This window comes from Phasianus colchicus, chromosome 14, assembly GCF_987193195.1.
Source record: "Phasianus colchicus chromosome 14, bPhaCol1.hap1.1, whole genome shotgun sequence".
Lineage (NCBI taxonomy): Eukaryota > Metazoa > Chordata > Aves > Galliformes > Phasianidae > Phasianus > Phasianus colchicus.
Window position 1 is genome coordinate 19,228,724 of NC_143449.1, and position 26,842 is coordinate 19,255,565.

General features: G+C 55.4%; 1 protein-coding gene across 3 annotated transcripts in view; it reads left to right on the forward strand.

Moving 5' to 3' along the window:
- EFNB1 (ephrin B1) overlaps nucleotides 1-26,842 on the forward strand; it is a 47,811-nt gene that overhangs the window by 8,554 nt on the left and 12,415 nt on the right. Inside the window, exons 1-2 of one of the 3 annotated variants that reach the window (XM_090150533.1) lie at nucleotides 18,318-19,110; nucleotides 20,750-21,027. In XM_090150533.1, coding sequence (XP_090006659.1) covers nucleotides 19,076-19,110; nucleotides 20,750-21,027 — 313 coding nt within the window. In that variant the 5' untranslated portion in view covers nucleotides 18,318-19,075. Of the gene's footprint in view, nucleotides 1-18,317; nucleotides 19,111-19,880; nucleotides 20,617-20,749; nucleotides 21,028-26,842 lie in introns of those variants that run through there. The other 2 variants (XM_090150532.1, XM_031593975.2) reach the window with 2 other exon arrangements.

Genomic DNA, 26,842 nt, shown 5'->3' on the forward strand with positions numbered 1-26,842 from the left:
CACAGGGGCTGTGGTGCTGTGGGGCACGGCGGTGCCATGCATGTCCCCTGCGGAGGAGCAGCACCAGGTACTGGGGGCTTTAATGCGGGATGGTGCTTTTTGATCTCTGCCCTGACTTGGTGAGCGATGGAGCTGATTCTCTAATTATCCCCTTACGCAGGGCTGCTGGGGCTGTTTGTGCTTATACCATCTCTCGCAGGAAAAAAAAAAATAAAATTAATAAAAGCCCTCCTGCCAGGGCGTGTGCAGGGTGGGGAGTGCAGCGTGCTTTCCCATACAGCGCCGGAATCCTGGAGCACTGTTCATATAGCCCTGGGTGCTCCCACCCACGGCAGGCAGTTTCATGCTCCTTCCCCAGTTTCATAACATCATAACATCCAGGAGAGGCACAAAAGTTTTCCAGAACCTCCTCCCTTTGTGGTGTGTGAGCAGGGCTGGGAGCTGGGTGTCCATCTGAGCGCTGCTCCGGCTGTGCTGTGCTCCTTGCTCTGTTCCTCCAGCACTGGAATGGTGCTGATGCTCAGGGTGCTGCTGTGCTCCGGGTTTGTTTGGTGCCAGTACAGTAGAAGCACTTTGCCTCTTTCAGCTCTCCTTTCTGGGCACGGTTTGGGCTGGAGGTGCACGGGCTCTGCTGCAGGGTCCAGTGCTGCACACACAGCAGTTGGTGGTTCATGGGATGTCAGGCTGGCACATGGAACGTGAATGCACTGTGGCTTTGTAGCAGCACAGAGGAACTCCTGTTTTCCCATCCGATGATGTGTCCTCCCAGCTCCCCCCATGGCTCTGCACCCTGCGTTTGCAAAGCAGCCGTTCTGCATGGAGCAGCAGGAGCATCTCTCTCCTTCCTGCTTCATTCCAGATAAAGAGCTCTGTGGGTAGAACGAATGGTTTCCTTGCACCGGGATGGAGAAGGGGTGACAGGCAGCGAGGCGGTGGGCTGATGGCTTCCAGGAGCTCTGTCTGTCATGCTGTGGGTGTTCCCAGTGCTGGGCTCAGGGCATCGCTGTGTCTGTGGCACTGCTGGGTCTGTGAGCCCTGTGTGGGGCTGGGGGTCCTGCGGGGCTCCGGGAGCTGCATTCTGCCCACCCCCCATCTGCTCCTGCGCCGTCTGCGCTGCGTTTCTTGGCCTCCGCGCCTTCGTGCAGAGAGCAGCATCGCCAGCAACGGTATTAATGATTATTTATTGGTTCTTAATGCCAAGTAATGTAAACATCTGGCTAATGCAGCGCAAATGTGCGGTGCGGTGGGACGCGGGCTTATCTCCAGCGCTCAGCTGGGCTGGAAGCACTTCATGAATTAGGCCGGGAAGGGAGCGCTGCCGAACAAATGGGGTTGTTTGGATAAACTTTCCTCGAGGTAGAGATTCCCAGACTCCTCCGCCGCTGCCATCCTCGTTAATGACTGCCTTGCAGCTCCAGCAGTATCGCAGGGGCAGGAGCGCGGCTGTTCCCCACTGCGCTCAGCTGGGTGCTGGGAGAACTCCTGCTCGTGTGTGACGGAGCTCTGCTGTGCTGCTGCTCCCCACACTCAGCTTCAGGGCTGTGACTCTGGCCCTGCTTTGCTGTCTGTCGATGTGGGTTGCTTTTTTTTTTTTGGGGGGGGGGTTCATTTTTTTCAGTGCAATGAGGATAAATGCAGCCTGTTGGTAAAGGTGCTGGGGGAGAAAAGGGAGCAGAGTGGCTCGGCTCGTGTTGCAGGCTGATGGACAATTTCCCCTGCTTTCAGCCCCGGACAAAGCTCGGTAGGAAGGAGAAAGGAAAATGTGAGCAGAGAGAAATTTACTACTCCTGTGCTTTCTGTAGTGCTTCTGAAGGTGAGAGTGGAGTCACTTTGCCTTGTACAAGCTCAGCAATTCCAGATCATCCCCGGAGAGCTTCTGAAGCTGTGCAGGGAGGAATAATGCTCGGGGTTAAAAATAGGCACTTGACAATAGGAAGGAAGGACTGAAAAAGCTCCGTGCTAAGGGAAGTGGACAGGAGCTGGGCGAGAGGTGGCTGGATTACACTGCGCTGCTGGAGCTGGGCTTAATGGTTGCAGACCGGAATTAAAGCTCATTTGTGCTTGTCATAACCTGAAGCAGGTTGTACTCGGGTTTGGGTGTCAGTCAGCCTGGGAATAGTGCCTCTTTTCATGCAGGTCTCCCAAAAGTTTCTTTTCCCACTGCTTGGAGGCAGTGCCTTGGGACGTGCAGCCTGCAGGGATCTGGGCTGGAAGGAGTAATTCTTTAAACCCGACTGAAAATGGCTTCTCCTACCAAACAGCGCAGAGGAACCCAGCGCTGGGAGAAAACAGCCCATCTCCTCCACTGCACTCCTGGGGTGGAGAGGGAGGACCTGAATCCATCACCCTGGGCGCTTCATTGCGTTTGGTGGCACCAGGTCACGGCAGCCCCCTGTGGGGTGTGGGACCACTCATCCCAAACCCATCGCCCGGGGCTTTTGTTAATGCTCATTAAAACCATCTGTGGTTACCGGAGCCTGACCAGAAAGCCAGAGAGAGCCGGGACCCATGGATGGGGCTGTGGCCAGCACCGTGCCCCGGGGCGGCCGCCAAGCAGCGGGCTGCCTCCTGCCTCCTGCCTGCCCCGCGCGGATGCTGGAGCGCGACCAGCAGCGATTCCGGCTTCTTGCTTAGTTGAAAGCTCCATTCTTCCTGTCCTGTTTCTTTAACTTTGGCAGCTTTCTTGCAGCGTGAGGTGCCGCAAATGCCTCGCCGACAATGGGGCCGCGAGGTGGGGTGGGAGGGTGGAAGGAGATGAAAGGGGAAAAGTAAAATTGAAGCATGTCTGGAAGTGCATTTTGATGTAAATGGGACTTTTTGATGGACTTTGAGAGACACCAGCAGAAAGGGCACCGGCCTCCTTCAGCGCGCAGAGCTCTGGGCTCTTTATGTGATCAGGAAAGGGCACTTTTTGATCACTGCGACGCTTTGTTGGGTGCACCTACAATTAGCTGGAGCACCTACAATCAGCCAGTGTTCCCACTGACCCCGTCACTGCCCGTGTGCCAGTGAGGGGCAGCACCACGTGCCCGGCGGGTGGGCAGCAATGTGATGGGGATGGTCAGAGTTCACAGGGACAAACCGGCTGTCTTCATCCTCCCCTGCTTCTGGGAACAGAGCAGGATTTAAGACTTGGTTTGGAGAAGCGTTTTGTAAGAGAGGGGCTGGGTGCTGGGCGCAGCATCCTTACCCACTGCTTCTCAGAGGGAGCAGACAGCTGGGGAGTCTTGTTCCAAAGGAAACCAGCTGCTGCTGCCCTGGGGAAGGCTGCATGCAGTGGGGGGCATGGCTGAGTCCTGGGTCCTCCAGCCCTTCCCTGCTCCCAGGGCTGTCTCCAGCTCTGTTCTTTTGATCCTGCCTCACCCCAGCCCTTGTCCTTGGCACCATCTCAACACCTCTCAGTGCTGGTGGAGATGCAGCGTTGTCTGTCGTGAGTCATCTGACATCCTTTCTGTAGCTTTTTTTCTTGTCGTCGTTTTCCTTCTCTATTTATTAAATGGGAGCACCAGTTCATCCAATGAACCTCACGCCATAGAAGCCCATGGTGTTGGCTGCATGAGAGGCACCTCCATTTCTCCTGACTCATTGCAGCGTGCTGGTGATGGGCTGTCCCCTCCTGTCACCTCTCCACGTGCACCTGTGTGGCACAGCTGACCTTGTGAAGGCGAGAGGAGGAGAAATGAGGACAGGGCTGCTCCTGGGGAGAAGGGAAGGGGCAGGCAGGGAGAGACACAGAAAGGTCGGGCAGCTCTGGCGGCTGTATTTGTGCTGTCAAAGCGAGCTTGAAGGGAGGAGAATGTGCATCATGTCTCTGCTGTGCTGGTAGAGCTGAGCACCGTGAATTTTGGCCGCATGTGGTGGTGGTCCTTGTTGTGATGCTTTGCCATCCCATGGCTTCAACAAGACCGAGTGCTGGGTTCTGCACTTTGGTCACAATAAGCCTGTGCATCACTGCAGGCTTGGGGCAGAGTGGCTGGAAAGCTGTGCATAGGAGAGGGGCCAGTGATAGGATGAGACGTGATTGCCTCAAGTTGCAGCAATGAAGGGTCACTTTGAGTATTAGGAACAGACTTTTCTGCAAAAGAGCAGTGGTGCACAGCACAGCTGCCCAGGGAGCGGTGGGGTCACCATCCCTGGAGGTGTTCCAGAACTGTGGGCATGTGGCATTGAGGGATGTGGTGATGGGCACGGTGGGCTGGGGTTGGGTTGGGGATCTGAGAGGGCTTTTCCAATCCCAGTGATTCTGTGTCATAGAAGGGTTTGGAGCTGGGCTTCTTCCTGTGCCTGCTGTGTCCCTGCGCACGTCATCATTGTGCACAGAGCTGGAAATGTACTGCTGGTGTAAAACCATCAGAAATGACCTACCTGTTGGTAACAGAACAGCAGGCCAACTGCAGGAGAGCTTGTTTCTTCTTCTGACAAGCTTCTGAGGCAGTCCTTTAATCTCTAATCTAGGTTTACGGTCATTTTTATTGAAATGCCGGGCTCTGTGAAAAGTTGACATGTATGACCATCATAAAACGGGAGTTATGGGAGCCCAGAATTGCCTTGATGGTCCAAGTGTCTGCAGGAAGCGTTTTTAAAATCTGTAATCAGGATTTATTGGCTTTCGTGGCTGAAACTGTCAGTAGAAAATAAAATAATCAGCCCGGGAGGTTTCTTCCCCTCTCCCTTTGCTGCGTGGCTGTGCTCTGCTGTGCTTGGTGCTGCGGGCTGGGGCTGCTTGGGCTGAGCTGCAGGACCGGGCAGGATCTGTGCCACTCAAGGCGCCCTTGGCAGCTGCTTTCAGCAGCACAGGGATGGTGCCTGAGGCCAGCGGTGCGTTTTTTCTAAAAGACAAGTGATTTGTGTCAGAGCTCTGGGGTGGGAGCACACCGCCATGCTTCGCTGCGCTCCCTGCTGATATGTGGGTTCCTAATGGCACGAGCGTGCCTGCTGCTGTGCAGTAAGGGGACACCTCAGTGCCCCGATGGTTCTTCACGGGGAGGAATTTGGTGCTGGGGGATTTGATAATTTGGGGGGTAAGCCAAGCTGACCCGTGTGTTTTGTCATCCTTGGTCACTGCTGTACCTCGAGGGCAGCGTTGCTCTCTGCAGCGCCCGGTGCAGCCCTTGCTCATGCATGCATGCTGGGTGCAGGATGTGTCCCATGCTCTGGCATCCAGAGGCATTGCTCTGAGCACCTCCTGGCTCCTGCTTCTCTCCCTCACCTCTGAGCCATGCCAGCCTTCCTCCACTCCTGCACTGGTGATGCTCTGCTCACCTCCAGGCGATACAAACCATGGTGCAGTCAGGATTGGCCGCGGTGCGGTGCCCCATTGGTGCCCCATCGGTGCCCCATGCCCGTACTCTGCTCGGGACCCGTTGGGTTGGGTTGGTGCTGCGCCGCAGTCAGTGCTTCCACGCAGTTGCCTCTATCAGCAAAACATGTAATTTCCTCTCAGAATGATGTCAGGTTTGTCAAACAGAGCTATTCTTTGTGAAGAGGTGTGGGCTGCCACTAATTGGCGCGCGTACAAACCTATGTTAACAGGTTTAGTCGAGACTGAAGCGTGCTTATAAACTTGTCCCATGTAATGCTTGCAGTGGGAGCTGAGGATTCTGACGGCTGTCCCCTGGCTCTGCCCTGCAGCTGGGATTCAGCACAGCGGGGCTGGGGGCTTCGTGCCCATGCAGAGAATGTCTTCTGTAATGGAAGAGCTTTCTTTTCTTTTTAACTTTCTCTTATTATCATCGCCCTTAATCACGTGGGGCGACTTCTGAGAGTAGTTTCCTAAATGCCAATTTTTACCCAGGTTTTAAAATTGAAATTCTTTTTTTTTTTTTTTTTTTTATCCAAAGGCAGGATATAAATGACTCTACTAAAATTAGATTAATCCTAATAAGAATGTCAGTTATCATTTCTGAATACATTATTTTTTTTTTTTTTAAATTTTACATGCCTCTTTAGCTATAATTGCTGGTGTAATTTCTTACATAGACATAGGCCGTCCTCACGGTTGACAGCAATGCTTAATGCAATGTCGACACCGCAGTAAGTTCTAAATTAGTGCATCGCAGTCCTTGCAGACGTTTTGAACTTTCTCCTTAATAAGTTTGGAAAAAATAAAAAGACCTCAAGTGCAAAACAAAATGAAAATGCAGTTGGGTAGCAGGGTGAAATGAGGCGGCGGTGGGATGCTGCAGCAGGGAGCAACGCTGTGTGCCCAGCAGGGCTGGGCTGGTGGCAGCTGAAGCCTCGGTGTGGGGTGTGTTGGCTCCCCAGGGCCGGGTCTGCTCTGATTGGGGATGCTTGTGATGGCTTCCTGGCAGAAATTGAGGGATCTATGGGGGGATTTTTGTGGGGTCTGGCAGGGCAGAGCTGGGGACTGCTCCAGTAACACCCACACTGACTTTGTGGCATAAAGCATGGTAACTACAGCCCCTTTCCTGCTGGGGGTCCAGAATGCCCGCTGCCCTTGTGCAGGCAGCCAAGTGCATTGCACTAACACCCTGCAGTACAGCAGGACAGAGCAGCTCTGCTCTGCATTCAGCAGCGATGGCAGGGAGCACTGTGTATGGAGAATGGCAGCCTGGCACGGGGGGAATGGCAGCAGCAGCACTTTGGGGACATCCTGGGGGACACCCCATCCTGGTGGCACAGCACACGGTGGGGAAAGGACTGTGGCCAGCTAGTGGGGATGCTGGGGTATGGCCCTGGGAATGGCATCTGGCAACAGAACTGCAGGGGGAGGAAGTGGTTGGGAGAACTTTGGTCTCCTGCGGCATCTCGTCAGCTTTCTTCCATGCGTGTGGGTGGCAAGCTGGAGGTTTTTTGTCTCTGGGGTGGGGATTGTGAATGGTCCCCATCCGTGGGTTATGCCGGCAATTGGAAACGGCTGGTGTGGGAGCAGCACGAGGGTGGCCCGGGGAGTGGGGATGGACGGGGTGCTTCTACCCTGCTCCTCTTCCTCCTCCTCTATGCTGGTTTATTTCTAGGCTTTAAACCAGAGTGAACATGCTGGCCTCAGGGGCTGCTCCTGCTTGCCATCCCTGCGATCCTCACTTGGGCTAATTGTGAAGGCTGGTGGCATGCGGTCCTGTTGTCCCTTTGCCTGCTGGGACCCCGGTGGGACTTTCCCAAGGGCTCTTCTTGGCTTTGCTTGCCCTGCTGCCATCTGTTTTCTTGCCAGGTGCCAGCACATCCCTTCCCCAGGCTGTCTGGGGTCCTGGGCAGGGGGATATCTCCGGGGTAACTTCAGTGCTGGCCGGCGGTTCCCAGGGAAGTGGTGGGGAACGCTGTCGGGCTGGGGCCTTAAGAAAAGCTGTCCAGGAGAAAGGCAATTTCTCTCTTCCTGCCCTATCACCTTAAAGCAAATAGCAGAAGGCTCGGCCAGAGAGAGCTGCTGTCTTTTAGCTCCTTTGCTATTTGCCTAGCGATGCAGAGGAAAGGCCAGCCAGCGGGGTGAGATTTATGGGCCCTCCCAGGGTGCCTGCAGTACCCTGCTGCAAAAGGGCAGTGGAAGATTAAAGCCCTCTGTAGGCTGGGTTTGGGTGTGGGGTGACACAGGCTGGCCCCAGTGGGTGCCAGCCACACTGAGTGCTGGGGTTTCATAGAAGTCAGCGCTTGGGACTAACCATGAGACCAGTGAACTCATTTCCCTTTTGCAATCACAAATCCTGCCTTAAAGACAGACAGGCCGGTCTGCAGTGTGACGGATTGTTGGCGTAGGAGGAAGTCCACGGAGCTCCTAATGACATGTCTGGAGAGCTGATTTTTGTGGTGGTGGCCTCCCTAAAGAAAGGGTTGCTGCTGGGCTGGGGCGAGCTTTCTTTAGCGTGTTGTTAAAAGTCTCTTCTGATGAGACACTGCTGTGCTGGTGGGGAAGGAATTCTTGCAGCAGTGCAGGTCCAGGTACCCCTGCTGCTGCAAAGGGAACAGCTTAAAGACTCACGGAATGGTTTGGGTTGGCAAGGACCTTGAAGATCATGTTGTCCAACACATCTCTAGATCTCCAGGCTTGCCGCTGCTCTCCTCTGCGTGCTAGAGAGCCGGGCTTGGCTCGGCTGTTTAAACTGCAGAACTTGGAGCTGTTGGTGCATTGCTTCCTGCCAGCTTGCACACCGTGTGCGCCTCAGCCCTGGGTGCAGGGAGCTCCGTGCCACCCGCTGGGTCTGCACCATGTCCCCGGAGAAGGGCAGACCTTCAGCTCTGGCAGCTGCTCTGACACTGGAGAAAGTAATGGGCTTTCTTGTTCCTCTCCGGCTTCTCATATTCCCCAAAGGAGGTTGTACATTTTATTAAAGTTCAGCCGTACGTGTATCTGGCCTAAAAATAAAAGCGAGTACGAGCCAGATCTCTTTCAGCGAGGGGCGAGGCTTCAACCCGACACGGCTGCGCTGCGCCGGCCCTGCCGTGGCTGTGCTGCCGTCCCTTTGCTGGGACACGGGGGGGCTCGGGGGCTCCCGGCCCCTTCCTTGCTAAGCCCCCAGGGCTGGGGCTTTATCCTGTAGCTGTGTAGGAAACTGTGGCTTCTGCATCTCGACAGGACCTCCCATGGTCTTAGGAGGGGCTTTAAGGAGAAAGGGGCCATTTTCTGCCCTGCCAAGTGACTTTCAGGAACGCAGCCTGAGGTGGAGGCTGGGTTTATGCTTTCTTGTGGAACAGGCTCGCCAGTCCTGGGTGAATCTCTTACTTTTTGTGTGCATGAGGACAAGGGGGGAGGAGGGGTGAAAAGAAAACGTCTTTTGAGCTCCGGTGACTCATCTTGAGCTTTTTTGTCGTAGACCCATCCAAAACAGCCTGTGGTGTTGGGTTGAAAGTCTTGTACGGCCAAGTATAGCGTGAAGATTACAGGGCTGACTCAGAGGGCAGGAATATCGTGTGACCTGGTTACTGGGGCAGTTATTACACGGCTGGAGCGGACAGTCGTTATGGTTATTGTATGCATGCATTTCGTTATAATGGAGTGGTTAAGAAAGCCTGAATAAGTTCTAACGCGGGCTGCAGTCGAGCCAGTTCCCAGTAATGACACGAGGGCTCGGAGAGATGTGCAGCTGCCTGGGAAGATGGCGCTTCCAGACTTAGCCCAAATTACAAAACCCGTTTCGCCACCCTGGGAGTCAGCAGATCAAAAGCAGCGGTGTTAGTCACGGGGATGGAGCCCCGGCCCTGTCCTGCCCGCGGGGCTGCTGGAGCCGGCACGACCCGTCGGTGCTGGGCTGAGCATCCCGTCGCACTGTGCTAACTGCTCCTGGGCTTCTCTCCTCTTTGTGCCCGGTTTCTGATGTCAGGATGAATCTTTCAAGCTGCAGCAGCACTTAGCCGAGGCACGCTGAGCCGCAGAGCCCAGGGTTGGCATGCGGGGTGCAAAGAGCTCTGTCACTTGGGGAGCCCCCCGTGCCCCTGGGGATGCAGCAGCCCTTGGTGGTGGCCTGTCCCCACTCTCTACAGGCCCCTGTGGGACCCTGGTGCTGTTGTGATCTGGTTTTCTTTTGGATTCCCATGTCTGGGACTGGTTGGGTTTTGGGCACAGCATTTGCTCAGGCGCTGGGACACAGCGTGCTGCAAACAGAGAGGCGATTGCTTCCCCGCGCTGTGCTGCTAACTGCAGCCTGTAACTCCATCCCTTCCCTTGTTTGCTTTCATTTCTTAATTTTTGAGGCCAAGCTTGTGGAGGGAAGGATCCTCCAGAAGGTGCCGGGGCTGGAGCCAGACCTTGGACTGGGAGAGCAGTGCTGAGCCCCTGCACAGGGCAGGGGGCTGCACTGCTCTGCTCTGGGCTGCATCTGCATCACAAAGCGGGGCCTGGCGGGGAGGTCTCGCTCTGCTCTCGGGTTCCTCGGGCACGTGAGTGCCGCTGCCTTCCCTTCCAAGTGGGCGCGCAGCCGCCGTTGTGTGCCATGCCAAAGTAATTCTTTGCTTTGGAACTGGGAGGCGAAATCTCCTCCATCTTATTGCTGAGGGGTCAGGGAAGAAGTGGGAACCCCGCTGGTCAGACCTTGTTCCCTTTTAACCCACCTCTCCCTCTCCTCTTAGCCTCTAAATGAATGGAGAAGGAGCGGGGCTGCAGCCAGAGCACGGGCACGGGCGTTCCTGGGCCTCCCCCAAACCAAAGCAAAATAGAAAAACAAACGGAGCTGAGCGGGGAACCCGATCCTCTTCCGTCGGATCATTTTGTGTCTGCAGCGTCCAGGCTTTGGGTTTTGGGTCTGTGCCGCTTCGGAGCAATTCTAGCTTTTGAAATTCCTGGTGGTGAGCAGGGCTTGGCTGCGGGACGTTGTTCCTGGCCGGGCTCCTGCAAGAGGAGCTTGGGCTCCTTGGGGGGCTGGAAGGCGCTGGCTGGCCTGGTGGTCCCACTTGGTTCCCTGTGCCTGCCCCTCTGTGCTTTCCTCTTCCCTCGGCACCTTTAGGTTTCGTACTTGGTGGGGCCCGCAGTGTGCAGCTCTGGGCATGGTGGGCTGGTGCGATACTGTCAGATGGTCAGTAAGGAAACAATGACTCAAGCTGGAGTGTTGGAAAGCAGGCATTTTTTAATAGAGATGACATTCAGTTTATATATTATCACCTGTGCTACTTATGCAGAAGTTTTGCAAGAGGTGTGTTACATGCAGCAGGACCTTCTATTTCCTTGGTGCAAAAACTGGGCAGAACTTCCTTATCTCCTTGGTTCAGAGACGCGTCACGTTCTGTTGTCTAAACAAATTGCAGGGCAGGGATATCATCAGCAAACTTAATAATATATTACACTTGTACAGGGGGGCCGTGAGCACAGCAGAGGGGGAACACTCGCTCCCCTGCACCTCGGCAGGCTGGGGCCCCGCGACCAGAGCTGCGCCTCATTGTCTCACTTTTCTCCCCATTCCTACGCCAATTAAAGAGCCGTGTTGCCATTCATGGCCCTTATGGTTTTGTTCAGTTGTCTGTCAGCTCTTGTCAAGTCCCTGTTCCCTTCCCCTCCCCCATTTTAAAAAACAAAACCTCTTACAAACCCCGCTTTGAATCGCATCTTACCTCATGCGCAGCGTGGGGCCCCATTGATGGCGCGGCGCGGGGCTGCCGGCCGTGGCTGCGGGCTGAGCGCTCCCCACGCCGCCTTTGTGGCCGCCGCCACCGCCCTGCGCCGCAGCCTGACAGCATTAATTAGATAGCACGGCTTGTCTTTATTTCTGCGAGGGGAGGTGCGGGCTGATAGGGTTTGGGGGAGGAAATGGAGAGTTTCTCAATTTTTTTTTTTTTTTTTTTATTGTTGACTGTTATTTTGGCCAGCTGCTCGGTTCTGTCGCTGGTGGAGCAGAGTATCGCGCCGGGACAATAACGAGTGTGCAGAGTGCCTATGGGCACAGTGCAGACGTGGCACCCAGGATGCATCCCTTGTCCTGCTCCAACAGCATCTGCCCCTGGAGAGCGGGGCTCTGGTCCCCCGGAGCTGCTGTCACTGCTTGCAGAGAGCGCTGCAGGTGGCAGCAGCAGCCTGCGCCAGTGGTCTGGCCCCAATTAAATCTCCTCCAAATGGCCTCAATTACCGGCTTGTTTTTAATTTTCCTCGCAGGGTTGGGATAAATAGTATTTGTTTGTATGGTTTGGGTGCAGCGCCTGCATGCGTGGGGTGCTCACATCGGGGCCTGGCTCTCCTGTAAGGGCTCCATGCCTTCCTGCTCTTCCTCCTTGGGCAGGGAGGATGCACACATCCCACAGGGGTGGGTAGGCAGTGGGAGCGCTCTGCCGTTGTGCTCTTGTCATGCAGAAGAGCTTTCACCTGGCAGGAGACGTGCGCTCTGTGTGCTGCATTAGCTTTGGCCAGGTTCTTCTGGTCATGTACCCATTTGGAAACAGAGCTCATCTCATTATGGAAACATTTGCCTTCTTGTGGGTGCTTTTATTCTGTCACTCAGCTTGGGAACCTCCCTCTGCCCATGCAGGGACTCAGCATGCCCACCTCCAGCTCTCCTGCAGCTCAGGGGCCACATGCAGCTTGCTGGCTGTTCCCTGGCTGGGGATGTCGCTGGCAGCAGTGCATGCAGGCAGCACGGCATAGCGGCGTGCAGCTGTAAATAAGCTGTTTCAGACAAATGCCTTTGTGCAGGCCAGAGCTGGGAAGTGGCTGTAATGCATGATGGCAGTTCTGCGACACCTCGGTGCAGTGTGCACATGGTCAGCGCTTCTCCAGCTGTGTTCAACCCGCTCTGTTTCTTCACTAGAAATCCAGCAGGTTCACCAAATGAACACCGGTCTTGCATCAAAGGAGCAAGTGTGTCCTGATGATTAAAGCCCAAAGTTACCCCAGAGATCCCCTAGCTCCAGCAAGACACAAAGCTGAGAACAAGCACAGGGAATGGAACTGCTCTTTGGCAATCAGAAACCGTCTTCCTGCTGCCCAGCACCTGTGGCATCCCTGGCAAGAGGACTGCTGGAGTCCTCTTCTCAGTTGGTGCTGCTGGTGGCAAGCATGATGTGATCTGGAACCTGGAGTGCTTGCGGACTGTGAGAGTGGAAGCAGGTAGCTGAGCATGGGCAGAAAAACCTGCTTGGAGGCTGTGGGAATGGCCCTTTTTTCCCAATGTGCTGTGCTAGTTGGTCCTCAGCCGGACGTCCTCTGCCACATGGTTTGGTGCAGTGATAATGAAAGAGGAATCTGCTCTGATGCGGAGGGACTGTGCTGTCCCTTGTTGGCTGCTGTGGAGGAGGAGCAGCTCCTGCGATGGAAGCATGCCTGGTGATGGAGGCGGGGAAGGTTTGGTCCACCTCTGCCTGTCGTGTTGGATTTCTTTTCTTCTGGGAAAGAGAGAGTCTGTGTGTGGAGAACAGCCCTGTGCACCTCCTGAACAAAGCTCCCATCAGTGTTTGTTGTGAGGCTGCTCTCTCATCCACTTGCTGAGGTGTGAGCAATGCCTGCTGTGCTCGAGGCGGACCGGCAGCTTATTTGGCCAGCTTGTGCTTGACACTTGCAGTCCTGTTTCCCAATGGCACCAGCTGAGCAAAGCCTTGCTTAGGGATGGGCTGCTGCAGCCGGGCTGCTCGTTCCTTGGGATGTGGTGGTTCCGGATCACGGCTGATAGGGATTGGCGCTGCGTGATGGGATCTGCTCTGCTCGGGTAGGAGGGAGCTGGGGTGTGAGGTGTGCAGAGGAGCTTGCTGTGTTGGAGCCCTGCGGGAGGTGTGGGGTGGTCCTCAGCACCGCCAAAGCCATTGTCGCCCCGCAGAGACACGCGTGGGAGCTGAGGGCAGAGCTTCCCCAGCTCCGCCATTGCAGCCTCCTGCTGGGAGCATGAGGTGTTCCCGCTTTATTTTTCCCCCCACAGCTGGTGTTTACTTGCCTTCTGCTTACATTTTAACTCCGGTTTGATAATAAACCCCAATCAGTCATCAGCGTGCAAAACTTGCAAGGGATTACATATGCTGGAGAAACATTTACTTAAGCAGATTTAAGTCCATCTAAAAAGGGGCCTCCTCCTGGGGGGGCTCCGTGGCTGTGTGGTGTGGCTGTTGTGGCCCTGGCAGGTGTCCGGGGGGGCTCTGGAGCAATGGGATCCTGTTCTGGGGTTCCCGCAGAACACAGACCCCACGGACAGCTCATGTTGTGGGGGGACCCTCAGAGCAGGGACCCCAGAGGTGTGTGTGGGGGGGGTGTCTCCAGGGGCTGCACATCTCCATTCTCCAGTGCATTCAGCTTGCATCGTCTTTATGGCTTATTTCATTTCCCCCCGTTCTTCCTGTGCTCCCCCTGTGGAAGCAGTGGGGGTTTGGGGCGCGGCGCGGGGACAAAATGGCAGCCGCGTGCGGGGGGGTGGGGGGGGGTGGCTGGGCCTCGTTGCCATGGCGACCCGTTTCTGCCTCACTGATGCGTCGTGTAAATCCGTTTAGAAACGAGAAGGGCCTTTTGTCTTTGGGAGGGTTGAATGGGCCTCATTAAACCTGAAATGTGGAAAAAAAGGGCCTTAAAGTGTGACCGGGAGGGGAACGGGTCGAGTGGGGAGCGGGGGGCTCTGCGGGGTGGTTTGAGAAGGCAGGGCTGCAGGCCATCCCTGGGCTGTGTGGGCACCCCGCTTTGTGCTGGAGGGAAGAACGGGGTCCTGTTTGCACAGCCCCTTTTTGGGGGGGATGGTGGGTGCTGACAGCAGTGCTAAAATGCTCCATGCCTGCATCCCCCTGCTGAACGAGGCTGAGGGGCCGTGGATGGGGTGAAGGGAGTGGGGGGCACCAGGAGGGGTCACTCCCGGAACCACTAACGAGGCAGATCCGTCGTTAATTCAGCTGCTGCGTCGGGGGGCGGGCAGGGAGCCAGCGTCGTGTTTATCATTAAAGGTATTAGGAATGATCCCAGAGAATTACAGAGCGGGGTGCATTGCTATGGAGCTGGTTAAATGCCTGGAGGAAACGGGCCGGGGTGATTAGCCTCGTGCTGCGGTGGGAACCACCTGCGGTTGGCCTTGGTGGAGGACAGGAGCTGGTGGGCAGAGAATGACTGCTAGCTTCTTTGCTAAGACTCAGGCTGTGGGGAAGGTTGCCCAGGAACCTGCTGGTGTGAGGAGTGAGGGTTAAGGACAGGAGGCTGCTCCTGGGGCTCCGTGACTGAAGGATGGATGGAGAGCGTGGAAGAGGGAGCGGGTGGTGGAAGGAAGCACAGAGGTTGGATGGCGTAAAGGACCAATGAAAAACACCGACTTTCAGTGATTGTGCTTGGAGCCAAGGCCAAAGGAGCGACCACCCCATGAGGCTGCTTTGAGGCTTACCTGAGTCACTGTGCTGTGTTCTCATCGCCCCAGCACAGAGCGGATACTGCAGAAATAGAAGAGGTCTGCAGAAGGGCAGTGGAAATAATTATACAGAGATTAGCAGGAAAAAAGAGATCGAAGGCTGCACTTAACAGAGACTAAGAATAGAAGAGCACATGAAAGAAGTGGGATCTGAAAGCGTGAGGATGGGGAACCACGTGCTCCTATTTACCCTTCCTTGCACTGACGAAGAACTCGACAAATGGGAAGGTGACAGACACAGATGGGAGGTGGAGGTGAGCAGGGAACTGCTTTGCTCAAGTTGTAATGAATATCCTTCCATGGGACATCTTTGTTCCAAGAAGCTAGCAAGAGTCAAAAAGAAGAAATTGGATGGTAATAGCACTATAGATTGTAAAAATGAGGTTGTATGGACATGGGCCCTCCTGCTTCTACCATGGACCGATAGCTGAGTAGGAACCTGAATTTACTGGTGTTCCGGCATTGTGCTGCTGCTCCTGCACCTCTCTGGGATGGATGTGGGCTGCTGGAGGCCGCCTGTATGGGCAGGAGGGCTTTTCTTAGGCAGAGAGCTCTCCCAGCTGTGATGTGGTGGTGGTGGGCTCCTGAAAAGCAAGTGGGAACAAGGCAGGCAGCAGAGGGCTTCTGCTTCTGGCTGTGGTTGGACACCAGTGAAGCCCTCATGTGTTTTGTCACTGCATGAATGCTTTTTGTGAGTTTTTCCATGGAGTCTCCAGCTCTTTTACTCAACTACTTCATCTTACAGAACTGCTGGCTGCTTCCTGTCTTGGAGCACATTTCTGAGCCATGGGGACCTACGGGAGCCCTGGGGATGGTGTAGCCCCCAGATAGCCCCCAGAGCAAGCCCATATGCTCTGTTTGGAGGTGAGTTCTCCTGACGTGGTCCTCAGCTCCTGAAGGTCTAGCAGGACCCGTAGCTCTTGCACAGCAGTAAATGCCACATCTGAATGGCTGTTTGCTGCTCTCTGCTCGCAGCATGTCACTCTGCCAGGCCCTCCTGCAGCCCTGGCTGCTAAGAGCACATGTCCTCTTTGCAAGATGGTTATTTCTGGATTTCTTTGAAGAAAACAGCATTTAGCATATGTCACCTTGTATGTATGTCAGAATTCATGCTTTGGAGTATCTTATCCAAGGAGGGGGTAGTTGTTCTGTGTTGTTTTGTTTTCTGCAAAGCTTGAAATACAGTAAGAGGCACGTTTTGTTCTTCAGACACAGGGAAATGTGATGCCTGCCCCAGAGGTTTTGTAGTTCTCATGGCACAATAAGTACCTGGGCTGGGAGATAGGTTGTTTGAAAGCACGTTAACCCATTCTTTAAATTATGTGTATATTTACCAGTTTCCTGTGTGCTGATATGGACTGGCAGAGCTGTGATGCTTCAGTGTGGAACCAGAGGGAGGAGGCAGCAGGCACTGCGGGATGTGTCTTCCTTTGCTTGAGGAACATTCTGGGGTCAGAATGTTCCTCAGAGTCCTGTAAAGTGACTTGAGTGCAGCCTGGTGCAACAAAGGCCACAGAAATCCCCCCGAGTAGCACAGCGGCATATTTTGAGGGATTATCCCTTATCACTCTGGTCCTTTTCCTCTCCAATTAAATCCCCTTTGCGATGCCAGTGCAGCCGTGCCTGACACCAGACACTGTGCAAGCTGGGGAGCACGGAACCTGTGTCACTGCACTGGTCCCACTTGTTGCACCCCTGTCCCTTTGTCGGCTCCCGCTGGCTGAGGGTTCAGAGGTTGTCCTTTTGGTTCCATCCACGCTGGGGCATGGGGCTCCCCCAGCGACCCTGAGTCCCTGGCTGGGTGGGGGGCTGCCCCCCGGTTGGGTTTCTCAGCTCAGGCATCTCCGGCTTGCAGGGGCTGGCTGCCAACAGAGCTCCCCTTGTTTACCCAACTCGGAGGAATCGGTTTACAAGGCTCACAAATACCCTTTTCACCTTTCCCATCAGAAAACACCTCCCGAAACAATGAGGAAATTGGACGCTGCCACCTGATAGCTCCCTAGGAACCTGCAGGGCCAGGAATTTGTGGGGCTGTGGGGCCGGCTGGTGCGCGGGGCTGCACACCCGGGATGCAGCACTGGGAGCCCGGCTGGGTCTGTGGGTGGCAATGCCAGTGCCACCAGCTGATGCTGGTGAGCCCGCTGGGAACGCAAGTGACTCAAGTAGCTGTAGTTAATCTTTCCCACTGTGTCTGACACCAAAAGAAAGGATGCGGAGATGTTTTCCGTGAGCTGGTAACTGGTGGTGGTTACAAATACTCCATGAATCAAAGCAGAAACGTCCTCCTTGTCCCAGGGGGGCCACGTGGGGAGGCTGTATGCTCCATGAGAGGCGCTGGGTTGCAGGGACGGATGGAGCTGAGCTCGAGCCAACCGTGTGGCCGTCAGCCTGCCTGCAGCAGCGCTGCGCTCAGGGGTGACAAAGCCCTTCAGCTGTCTCCTGCGGCTGCGAGGCTCGATCTCATGAAGCACTTGAGATTTCTAGATAAAAAGGAGGCCCAGCTGAGCTGAGCAGAGCACGCTTCCCGATTTGCATCGGCTTTAAGTGCCTGCCGCTGGTTTCGTAGTGACTTGAACGGCTCCAGCCTTTAGACCTGGGAGGTCCTTGGGGAAGAAGCATCCCAGCGCGTGCAGCAGCCCGTGCTTCTCCAGCCCAGCAGCAGCTTTGCTTTCTTTCTTGTATATTTGATCCCAGCAAAAGCAGTGTGTGCAGAATGGGCACCTCGCATGCTTGTGCTGGCACCAGTGCAAGATGCAAGCGTGTTCCTGTGGGGTGGTGGGAGAGCAGGGGGGGCAGAGGGTGACAAGGCTGCTTGGTTCTGCTGCCTTTGAAACCATCGTGCTGTGGTTTGCTCAGAAGAGCAGGGCTGGCTGGAGGCTTTGGGTGGCAAAGGTGCTGGGGAAGGCGCTGCAGGCTGTGTGCTGCCCGCTCCCTTCCTACTCCATTCCCACCCCATCCCCGCCGCGGGGTCCACTCATCCCCAGTGCTGGCTGTAGCTGTCTGAGGCTGGGACATAAGTAGGTTATTGCTTTGAGCAACAGCCATCCTCCTTCTCAGTGCTTCACCAGTCTGCCGTATCCTAATTTAAGTTGTCTAATACACTGCATGTCTCGAGCCGCATCCCCGAGTGCTTTATTATGCAGATGTCAGTCACAGTTTCATCCTTAAGGTTGAATTGAATTTGATTCTGCTCCCCACCTTAAAGCAGGGAAATCATCCTCTGTATGGATGAGGAATACAGCAGATCCTCCCCAAAATTACAGTATGTGCTCTTAGGGCTCAATGACTTTCCCTTTTAATTTAAAAGTAATTTGTTCATTCTTTCCAGTTAACATCAATTTGGAGATGTGTCCTTGTAGGGATGAGTCACCTTGTGCCAGGAGTTTGAGCTTTTTTTTTGCCTTCAGAGACCCTTTTCAAGTAAAATTTCTCATGTGCAGAACTTGCTCTAACACTGTCCAAGGGTGACTTCTCCAAATGCTTGGTGCTTTTCTCTTGGCTGTTCTTGTGAGGAATGGTGCTCTTCACCTTTTCCACCCAATGGGAGGATGGCTGCCGCAAGCCAGTGCTTGCAAAACACCTCCAAATTTGAGGGGAAGAGCCTTGATGTATCAATAAGGGTTCAAAGAAACGAGGGAGCTATTTTGTAGGTACTTTCAGGGGTCTCCTATCACTGCTAAGGCTGAAGAGCCTTTTCACTTGGAGGCAGTCCTGCTTTTAGAGAAGAGAAGGAGCACGGCAAGGGGGAAATGGAGGAGAAAACATCTGTGGGGCAGAGCTCCCGGAGCCGTGGGATGACAGTGACAGAGTGCTGCGTGCGGTGACGGTGAATGGTTCTTGGTGCTGGTGTAAAAAGCCTGGAAAATATTCCTGGGCTGATGCCCAGGCAGAAGCTGTGTGCTTCTGAAGTTGAGATGGAGCGTTCGTGTTAAGAAAATTGGTTGTGATTTTTGTCCTTAAAAACAAATACAACAGACGTTTCTGAGTTTTGTGAGATTAGGGTATGCCAACGGGGAGCTGTGTTTGGATGTTCTCAGTGGCGTTCCTTTATCGTCTCTCTCCCTCCCCACGTTTTCCCGTCCTGCTGCGCTCAGAAATTGGCGTGACCCGACCCGGAGCCGCGGGGATGGCATGCGGGCTGTGCTGGCACTGCTGGGAGGTGGATGGGAGCCCTCTGCCCTGGCTCCGGAGTCGCGAGACATCTGCTCGACTTGTTTGCGGCTTCCTGTTTGGCATCTTTTGGGCAGAAGGGAGCTGGCAGAGGCTGAAGGAGGGAATTTGAGTCACTCGGGAGCCCTTTGCCAGAAAACGTCTGACTCAGCCCAACTGCGGAGAAATGAATGTGGGATCCAGCTGCCTCGCAGGGTGGGAACCTGTGAGTGAGCATGCAAGTGTTTACTTGTGTTGCATGTCTGTGGCCTCGAATAGGGTGGGGTTGGTGAGCAAGGGGAGGGAGGGGCAGGGGCTTCTTTGCATCTTTGACTGAACATCTCCTGGGATTGCATCAGGGCACAGGCGATGGGTGGGGGAGGCCTTTATCGCGTGTAATGCTCTGGCTGGGGTCCAGCTGACCTACTTGGTGGCTCACCTGGAGCACCGGCTGCTTTCCACCTTCCTGCGGCAGCCTGGCTAAGAGGGGTGAAACTTCTGCTTTGTTCTGGGGCTCCTGGAGAGCCTTGACCCAGAGGTTGTGGCTTCTAAGAGTCAGAGCTGCTTCTACACAGCTGGTCAAGTGGGGGTGGTCAAGATTGCCCCCGTTCCTTGTGACCTGCTTGCACTGCTCAGGCTACTGCGTTCTGCTGCCCTCGGAGGGGTGTGAGGGGCTGATGGGTGGTGCAGCCAGCACGCCCAAATCCAGCTCCATGGCTGAGGGCAACATGGATGGAGGGCAGTCACAGCTGCTATCCCCACTTGGCCTCGTGGAGTTGCTCCATGGGCTGACGGTGAGGTGCAGGCAATGCCTGCTGCTTCTGTCCCTCCCAGTCCTGCAGCCGAAACCCGACTCAGGAGCCCTTGCCGAGGGCATCGGGTGTGTGTGGGCTCGGGCTCCGCCTGCCTTCCCTGGCGTGTAAATCTCGTGTAGCGAGAGGCCCACAGCCCGGGCTGCTGCAGCTCTGGTTTCAGCTCTGCGGCCTCTTGCTAAGACTTGCACAGGAGCCACAGAGCAGGTTGGTCCTGTATGTTTGATGCTGTTTCCTTGGTGCCTGGAACCTCAGCCCGCGCCGCTGACGCTGGGAGGAGGCAGCCCATTGCTGTGGCATGGGGCAGGGGCTGCAGGGAGGAGGGGAGCTGTGGATGCGTGCAGCCCGGCGGAGCACAGCTCCGGTTTGCACAGATTACATGAGGGAGTTGCAGCAGAGAGCTTTGCAGGAACATCCATTCCCATGTTATCTTCCATCAGAACGCATCACGTTGCCTACATCAAAGTAGATGCTCTGCTGCTTCCCTCGTTGTTGCCCTAATCCTCTACTTCAGAGTATTGCTCTGCTATAATGAAATCTGAATGTTAATTATCAGCACATTGCCTTCTTTCCCTCCGCAATGCCCTGCCTTCCAGCCCCAAATAGCTTTCCTCCCTCCTTGCTCCTCTCCATCCGGTCCTCCCACGCTCCTGGGCATGCTGCTGAGCCGTGGCAGCGGCCGGGTGGGTAGGAGCTGCCCTGCGAGATGCTTCCCTCCCTACCATGTAAGGACAGGAATTCCTCTGTGAGCGGGGTGGGGAGGGATCCCTCCCCACTGCTCCCTAATTACAGCCGGCCCTGCAGGAAGCTGGCTGCCTTGCCTTGGGGCACACCGCATGGGCAGAGCCCAGCCCGGCTCTGTGGGACGGCAGAATGGTGGGAAGGTTCTGGCCTTGCTGTTGGGAACAGGAGAGCTTCGTGTTGGTGTCAAACAACAAAAAAAAGCAGTTTGTGGAGGGAGGAATTTATGTCCAAAATAAATGGTAGGCTGTGCGCGGGGTGGAACACTGGGTGCGAGTGTTGCTAACGTCTCGCCTTCTCCTCTTCTTTCAGATTCATGAGTGGGAAAGGGTTGGTCATCTACCCAGAGATTGGGGACAAACTGGACATTATCTGCCCCAAGGCGGAGCCGTCCAAGCCTTACGAGTACTACAAGCTGTACCTGGTGAAAAAGGATCAGGCAGATGCCTGCAGCACTGTCATGGACCCCAATGTGCTGGTGACGTGCAACCGGCCCGAGCAGGAGATCCGCTTCACCATCAAGTTTCAGGAGTTCAGCCCCAACTACATGGGCCTGGAGTTCAAGCGGCAGCAGGATTACTTCATCACATGTGAGTCGCCCTCCTCTTCCTCGCTGGGGGCTGCGGGGGCCTGCGGAGTGTCACCAGGCGCTGCTTTGGGACTTGGCTGCTGCTCAGTGCTGACACGCACGGAAAATATTTCCCACTGGATGGGAGAAGGGAGGAATGTGCCAGCCGAGGGGTCCTGGGCCCTTATCTGGCAGCGCCAGGAGCCGGGACGGCCCCTCCAGCAGGGTGAGACCTGCCCACAGCCGGAATGGTTTCTGTGTCTGGAGAGGTTTCGTGGCTGGAGCTTGTTTGTGGAGCCGGGCTGTGAGGCTGGAGCGCTGCAGGGCCGTCCTGTAGGGCACTGCGATGTTGACGATGTGCAAAGTGTCTCAGCTGTCCTTGCTGCCTGCCATAGGAAGCAGCCTGGGGAGTTGCTCCTGGAGCTTGTTATGATCTAAGTGGCTGTAAAATCCTACACGTTGGCCTGTTGTTGTTTCCATCTGTAACGTGGCTTTGTAGAAAGGAGGCTGAGTTTCCTCTGAGCACACAGATGATGTGCACGGGGTGCACCTGTGGGTACCAACCAGCGCATCTCCATCATCCGTGGTGGCTGTGAGCTCGTTGCTGGGGCTGCATTCTCCCCTCCCTCCTGGTGCTGGGCGATGCCTGCCTCCTCACTCACCCTCTGCCCCATGCCCTGGGATTTCTGCTTGGCTGCTCGCATCGCGTGCGAGCCCACAGTGCAGCAGCCAGGAAAGGGCACGGCAGCCCTGCTGCCCCCTGCGCTCACCGTCACGTGCTGCGGGCTCATCGACGAGCAGCCTGGCACAGGGGTCAGCTGAGACTGCAGGCTGGGGGACTGGAGTCGGTCAGAGACGTATTTTTAGCCTGAGCTCTCTGCTGTCAGAGTGGTTGGCCAGGATCCTACAGGCATCCTCCAACTTGGGGCCGTGGGGCAGGAGGTGCCGTGGTGATTCTGCCAGCCTGAGAGCTCCCTGCTGCCCTATCTGGTGTTGGAAATTGCTTTATTTTCACTGCAGCATAATTTCACTAAGCCTGGGACTGAGGAAACAGCCAAATGGGCTCCTGCAGGTCAGATTTCAGCCCACCCTTGGATCCTTAGCATACATTTGCTCAGCTCTCTATAATGCTTGGCTTGAGCACAGGATGGTGCAAAAGGGATTGCAGCAGTTTCTCACCAGAATGGCCCTTCTGCTCACCTGCTCCCAGTCCTGTGGTGCTGCAGCTGGGTGAGAACCTGGTGCAGCAATGAGCTTCTCCTGCTGCATGCACCCCTGGCAGCTCTCTCTTGCAGCAGCAAGCCCACCACCAGGGAGGATAAGTGCATGGGTTTCCTTGTTGCAAACCCTGTGCACCTGGGTGCCAGCACACCTGTCCCCACCATGCCACCTCCTCAGCTGCTTGTGTCTGTGTTGTCTGGCTGCTGGTGTGAAAGCAGTCTCTCTTTTTTTTTAATTATTATTTCTCGTCTTGGTTTTCCTTTCTCCTTATAGAGTTAGAAGACTGCAACTGCATCTTTATTCCACTACCGGAACACTGAACCTTGTCCCACATACAGCAATTTTCTATGTTTGCACTGAAATCTGGTTTCCATCCGAGCGCTGGGGAATCTGAAGGCTGTCACACTCCCACTGCAACCCCCCCCAAGTCCCGGCCCCCGCCCCAGGAGCAGTGCTGGTGCTGCAGTGCCCCCCCGGTGCCCCCTGCCCGTGCGGCTCCGACCATTTCTGACTTTAATTTCCCTTGACTGCTCCGTGCTTTGAAGCGAGCCCCGGCGGCGCGGGGGCCGGGCGGCCGCTGTGCGCTGCTCTTTGGCCCCTGGGTGGGCTGGGGATGCTCCTGTGATCTGCCCGTAGCCTCTGCCCAGCAGCCCCAGGAACTCCTTCTGCCAAGAAATAAAATAGCCAAAAAAACAAAGTCAAAAGTCTCCCGAGCAGACCACCCACATGTTGTCTTTTTTTTTTCCTCCTTTTTTTTTTTTTTTTTTTTTGTTGTATTCTCCTTTCCCCCGGCCTGCCCGCACACACAAAAGGATTTTTCTTCCTTTTCTCCTGCCGGCCCTAAGCCGGGGGATGCAGCACACGGGCGGCTGCAGGACTGTGCCGTCCCAGCCCCGCTGCGAGCGCCTGCCGTCCCATCCCCGCCATTCAGGGCTACCCCCCCGCTCCCCCGCGTCACGTTGGATATGCCAAGCCTCGTTTAGGGCCACTTTTATCACCGAGGGACACTCAGCCCTCGGCTTAGGCTGCTTTAGCGATGAAAAAGGCTTTTGAAAGCAAACGTAACCTCTCCCCATCCTCTCTGCGTCCTTGCGCCGAGCCCCTCAATGCCAGCCGGAGGCTTTCATTAAAAGCATCTTTTCTCCCGCGGCTGGACAGGGGAAGGTGATTCCTCTCCCTAAGCCTTTTCATAAAGAAAAAGATGCAGGAGCTCCTGGCTGTGCGGCGGGGCCATGCACAAAGGCTCGGCAGGGCTGCAGGACAGGGCGCAGTTTGGGTGTTTGGTGCTTTGCTTCCATTATTGCTCCTTGGCAGATGTGGACTCAGGGCAGCCCATGGGTTCTTGTGTGTTTGGTCCCCTGCTTTTGGGGTCTGGTTGGCACGTGGTGATGGGGAAAGGGGGAGGTTCTCTGCGGTGCAGTCCCTGCTTTGCTCTGTGGGGAGGGTGAATCCAGCAAAAGCAAATTCTCGCTTTCTGCCCACTGGGGCTTCCTTTCCCAAGCACAAAGCCCAGCTGGGCAGGCTGCTGGGCAGTCAGGGGAGGGCTTGGGGTGGGTTTTCCCTTCATACCCATGTATGGATGTGGGTGCTGCTGCCTTTCCGAGGGTCAGCAGTGAGGCTGCATTGTGTGTAGGGGGGATTTAGGTCGTGCTGGTGAGGAAGCAGTCACTTGTACATAGCTGCACTGGGAGGGAAGGATGGCTCTGAGTGCTTGCAAACAAACCAGCAGATGCTCTGTGGGTTTACAGGAGCAAAACGCTATAGGAGGTGAGAACTGCAGAGTTGTGCTGTCGCAGAGGTGTTGGTGGGTCCCGGAGATGTCTGTTGCAGGGTCTCAGACCTGGCCATACCTCGTTTCAGCCTTATCTGCTCCAGTTTCCTGTGATTTGTTCTGTTTCTGTGCGTGTCCTCATCCCCTGCCCAGAAGCATCTCTCTGGTTTTTTGGGTGCACCTCCTTCGTGTTCCCCTGTGAGCGCCCTGGGCAGGCTCTTGCCCGACCTGTCCCCCCCCAGGGCGAGCAGTGGGAAGGCAGCTGCTGAATGCCCGTCCTCTGCAGGGTCATTAGCTGAAAGTGCTGAAGTAGAAGGGAGGCCACAGAAGATATGTGCTTCACAAACCAAATGCGTTTGCTGTTGATTGTTGGTCTTTAAGCCCTTCAATCCATTTTTGATGTAATAATGTTTGTAATCCAATCTAACATTTTTGGCAGCAGAATTCAGCAAGACCAGATACATTACACCGGCTGTTCCCTTAAACTCCTTGTCTTGCATTTCTGTTTTTAGATGCAATTAGACCCAACCTGGCAAGAGCTATTGTTGTCAGCCATTGCTGCCTCTGCGATGTGGGTCTCATCCCTGGGCCTTTCTTCCTCAGCACTTTTCTATTTCTATTCTAGATTGAATTTTAATGTGGAGATGAGGGTCACCTGTGTACTGCCAAATGCCAGAATCCTCCTTTTCTTTCTCTCTCTCTCTTTTTTTTTTTTTTTTTTTAACTTTTTTTGGGACACATTGCTGTACTTCCTCGTCCCCTATGTGCACAGCTGCAGTGCTGCTGGGGGGGCTGTTTTGGGTGCCCGCCAGCCATGCGCTCTGCTGCGTTCCTGCTGGTCCCATTTGAATGTGGCTGCTTTCATATGCTCCTCATCTCCTGTCCCACAACTCGCTGGGTGAAATCAAGTTGAAAGCAAAAGTGCTGTTTGATGCTGTGATGAGAGCTGTGAACTTCTGCTGATAAAACCCCAATTAACCAACTTCCTCATGCTTCACCCAAATGGGCTGCAGCTGCGCAACCTCCTTGCCCTTGCGACATGGCTGCTGGGACATGCTCTGGGAACTGAGCTGTGGGCATGGGCTCCTCCTCCTTGGCTGGTGGGTCTGGGGGGCCCAGAGCTGTCTCCCATTCTGGGGGGGCCCAGAGCTGTCCCCCAGTTTGGGGGTCCCGGAGCTGTCCAACTTGGATCTGGAAGTCCTGGAGCTGAGGTTCGGTGTGGGGTTCCTGGAGGTCTGTGGGTGATGGGGTAATGGGGGATGTGGGTGATGGAGTAATGGGGGATGCCCCGCTCGGGTCCCTGCGGGAGGTGGCAGTGGTGTGGGGGACGAGCAGGCTCTCGCCGTGCCTGACTCAGAACTTCAAAGCCCCTGCGCTGGACATGTCAAACCCAAATAATGGCCCTTAGACAACACGCGGTTCCTTGTCTCGGAGGCTTGTCTGAAGACCGTGACCACGGTAAATGCGATTTTGTTGAGCCCTGTCCCTTAAGCCTCTGCCTCTTTTCTCTTCTCCTCCTCCCTCCTGACCTTTTCGGCTCAGCGCTGTCCCCGCGCAGCCCCTGGCAGCTGATCTCATGGCTCAGCCTTTCACGGCGCTAATAGGGATGAAAAGCCCCATCAGAAAGGGCCCGCGTCCCTGCGCCCGGCCGGGAGGGCAGTGCCCAGCACTTTGATCTGCTGCTGCCTGCTGTGCCCCGCTGGAGAGCCCAGCTCCCTGCCAGCAGCACGGGGGGGTCCTTGGGATGAAGCGCAGCATTGCCAAGAGGGACCCTGTCCTCAGCAGTGCTTTCTCCATAGCACAGGGAAAACCGAAGCGTGGCTGCTTTGGGAGCGAGTTTTTACCAAGGCACTTGAAAGGCTGCAGGAGCCTTCAGCTTGAGGATGGCTTGTAACAAGCTCCCAGCGTGTGGGCACGCCTGGGGGTGTGCAGCAGATAAGCACAGGCAGCTGAAGCGCCACGCTTTGTTTTAAATCCCTGCTGCTCCCCGAGCCCCTCGTGCTGCTTTTCCTTTTGCTGCCTGTGCACCCACAGTGCTTTCATGGAATCACAGAGTACCCAGAGATGGAAAGGACCCAAGAGGATCATCAAGTCCAACTCCTGGCTGCATAGAGGACCGCCCAGAAATGCTTTCTTGTCCTTGGAGATCTCAGCCCCCACAGGAGCTGTCTGCACTTTTTGCATTGCTGTGGGCTTGCCAGCGTCCCTTAGCTCTGACCTGTCCTCACATGGAATGTGTCGTGTGTCACTTCTGCTGTGCTTCTGTAAACCAAGCCTGTGCTGTGGGCTCTGGGAAGCGCTGCACCACCTGCTCCATGTGATGTGCAGCCCTGCAAGCGAGCTGGGCTCCGGCATGAATGAATTGTGATATGTAGCTCCTTTGCATCTTCTTTTAATTTCTAATGGTCTGTGTTTTGAAATCCTCTTGGCTGGCCCGTCTGTGCTGGCGGAGGGCTGCCCGGCTGCATGCTCACCTCCCAGAGCTTGTCTTGCTGGGGAGGATGAGCTTGTGTTGCTGTTTGAAGCCGCTTTGCCCTAGGAGTGATGGTTTTGCTGCTGTGTGATGACGCCGTGCTTTGATCCCGGCTTGCCGCGTTGGCACAGGGCTGTGGGGCCCATCCTCCATAGTCCTGTGACCACTGTGCAGGTCTGTGCTGGGGACCAGCCTTGTGCTAAGCATCTTCTGGAAGCATCCATCTCCCACGGCTCAGAGAAGCATCAGCCCCACGTCCCGGAGCGGGGCTGGGAGCAGGAGGGTGGTTGGGGCTGCTTCCCCTCCCAGCTGCAGGGCTGTTTGCACCCTCTCTGCTGCCAGCAGATTCCTGGTGTGCTTTCCTCTTGGCTG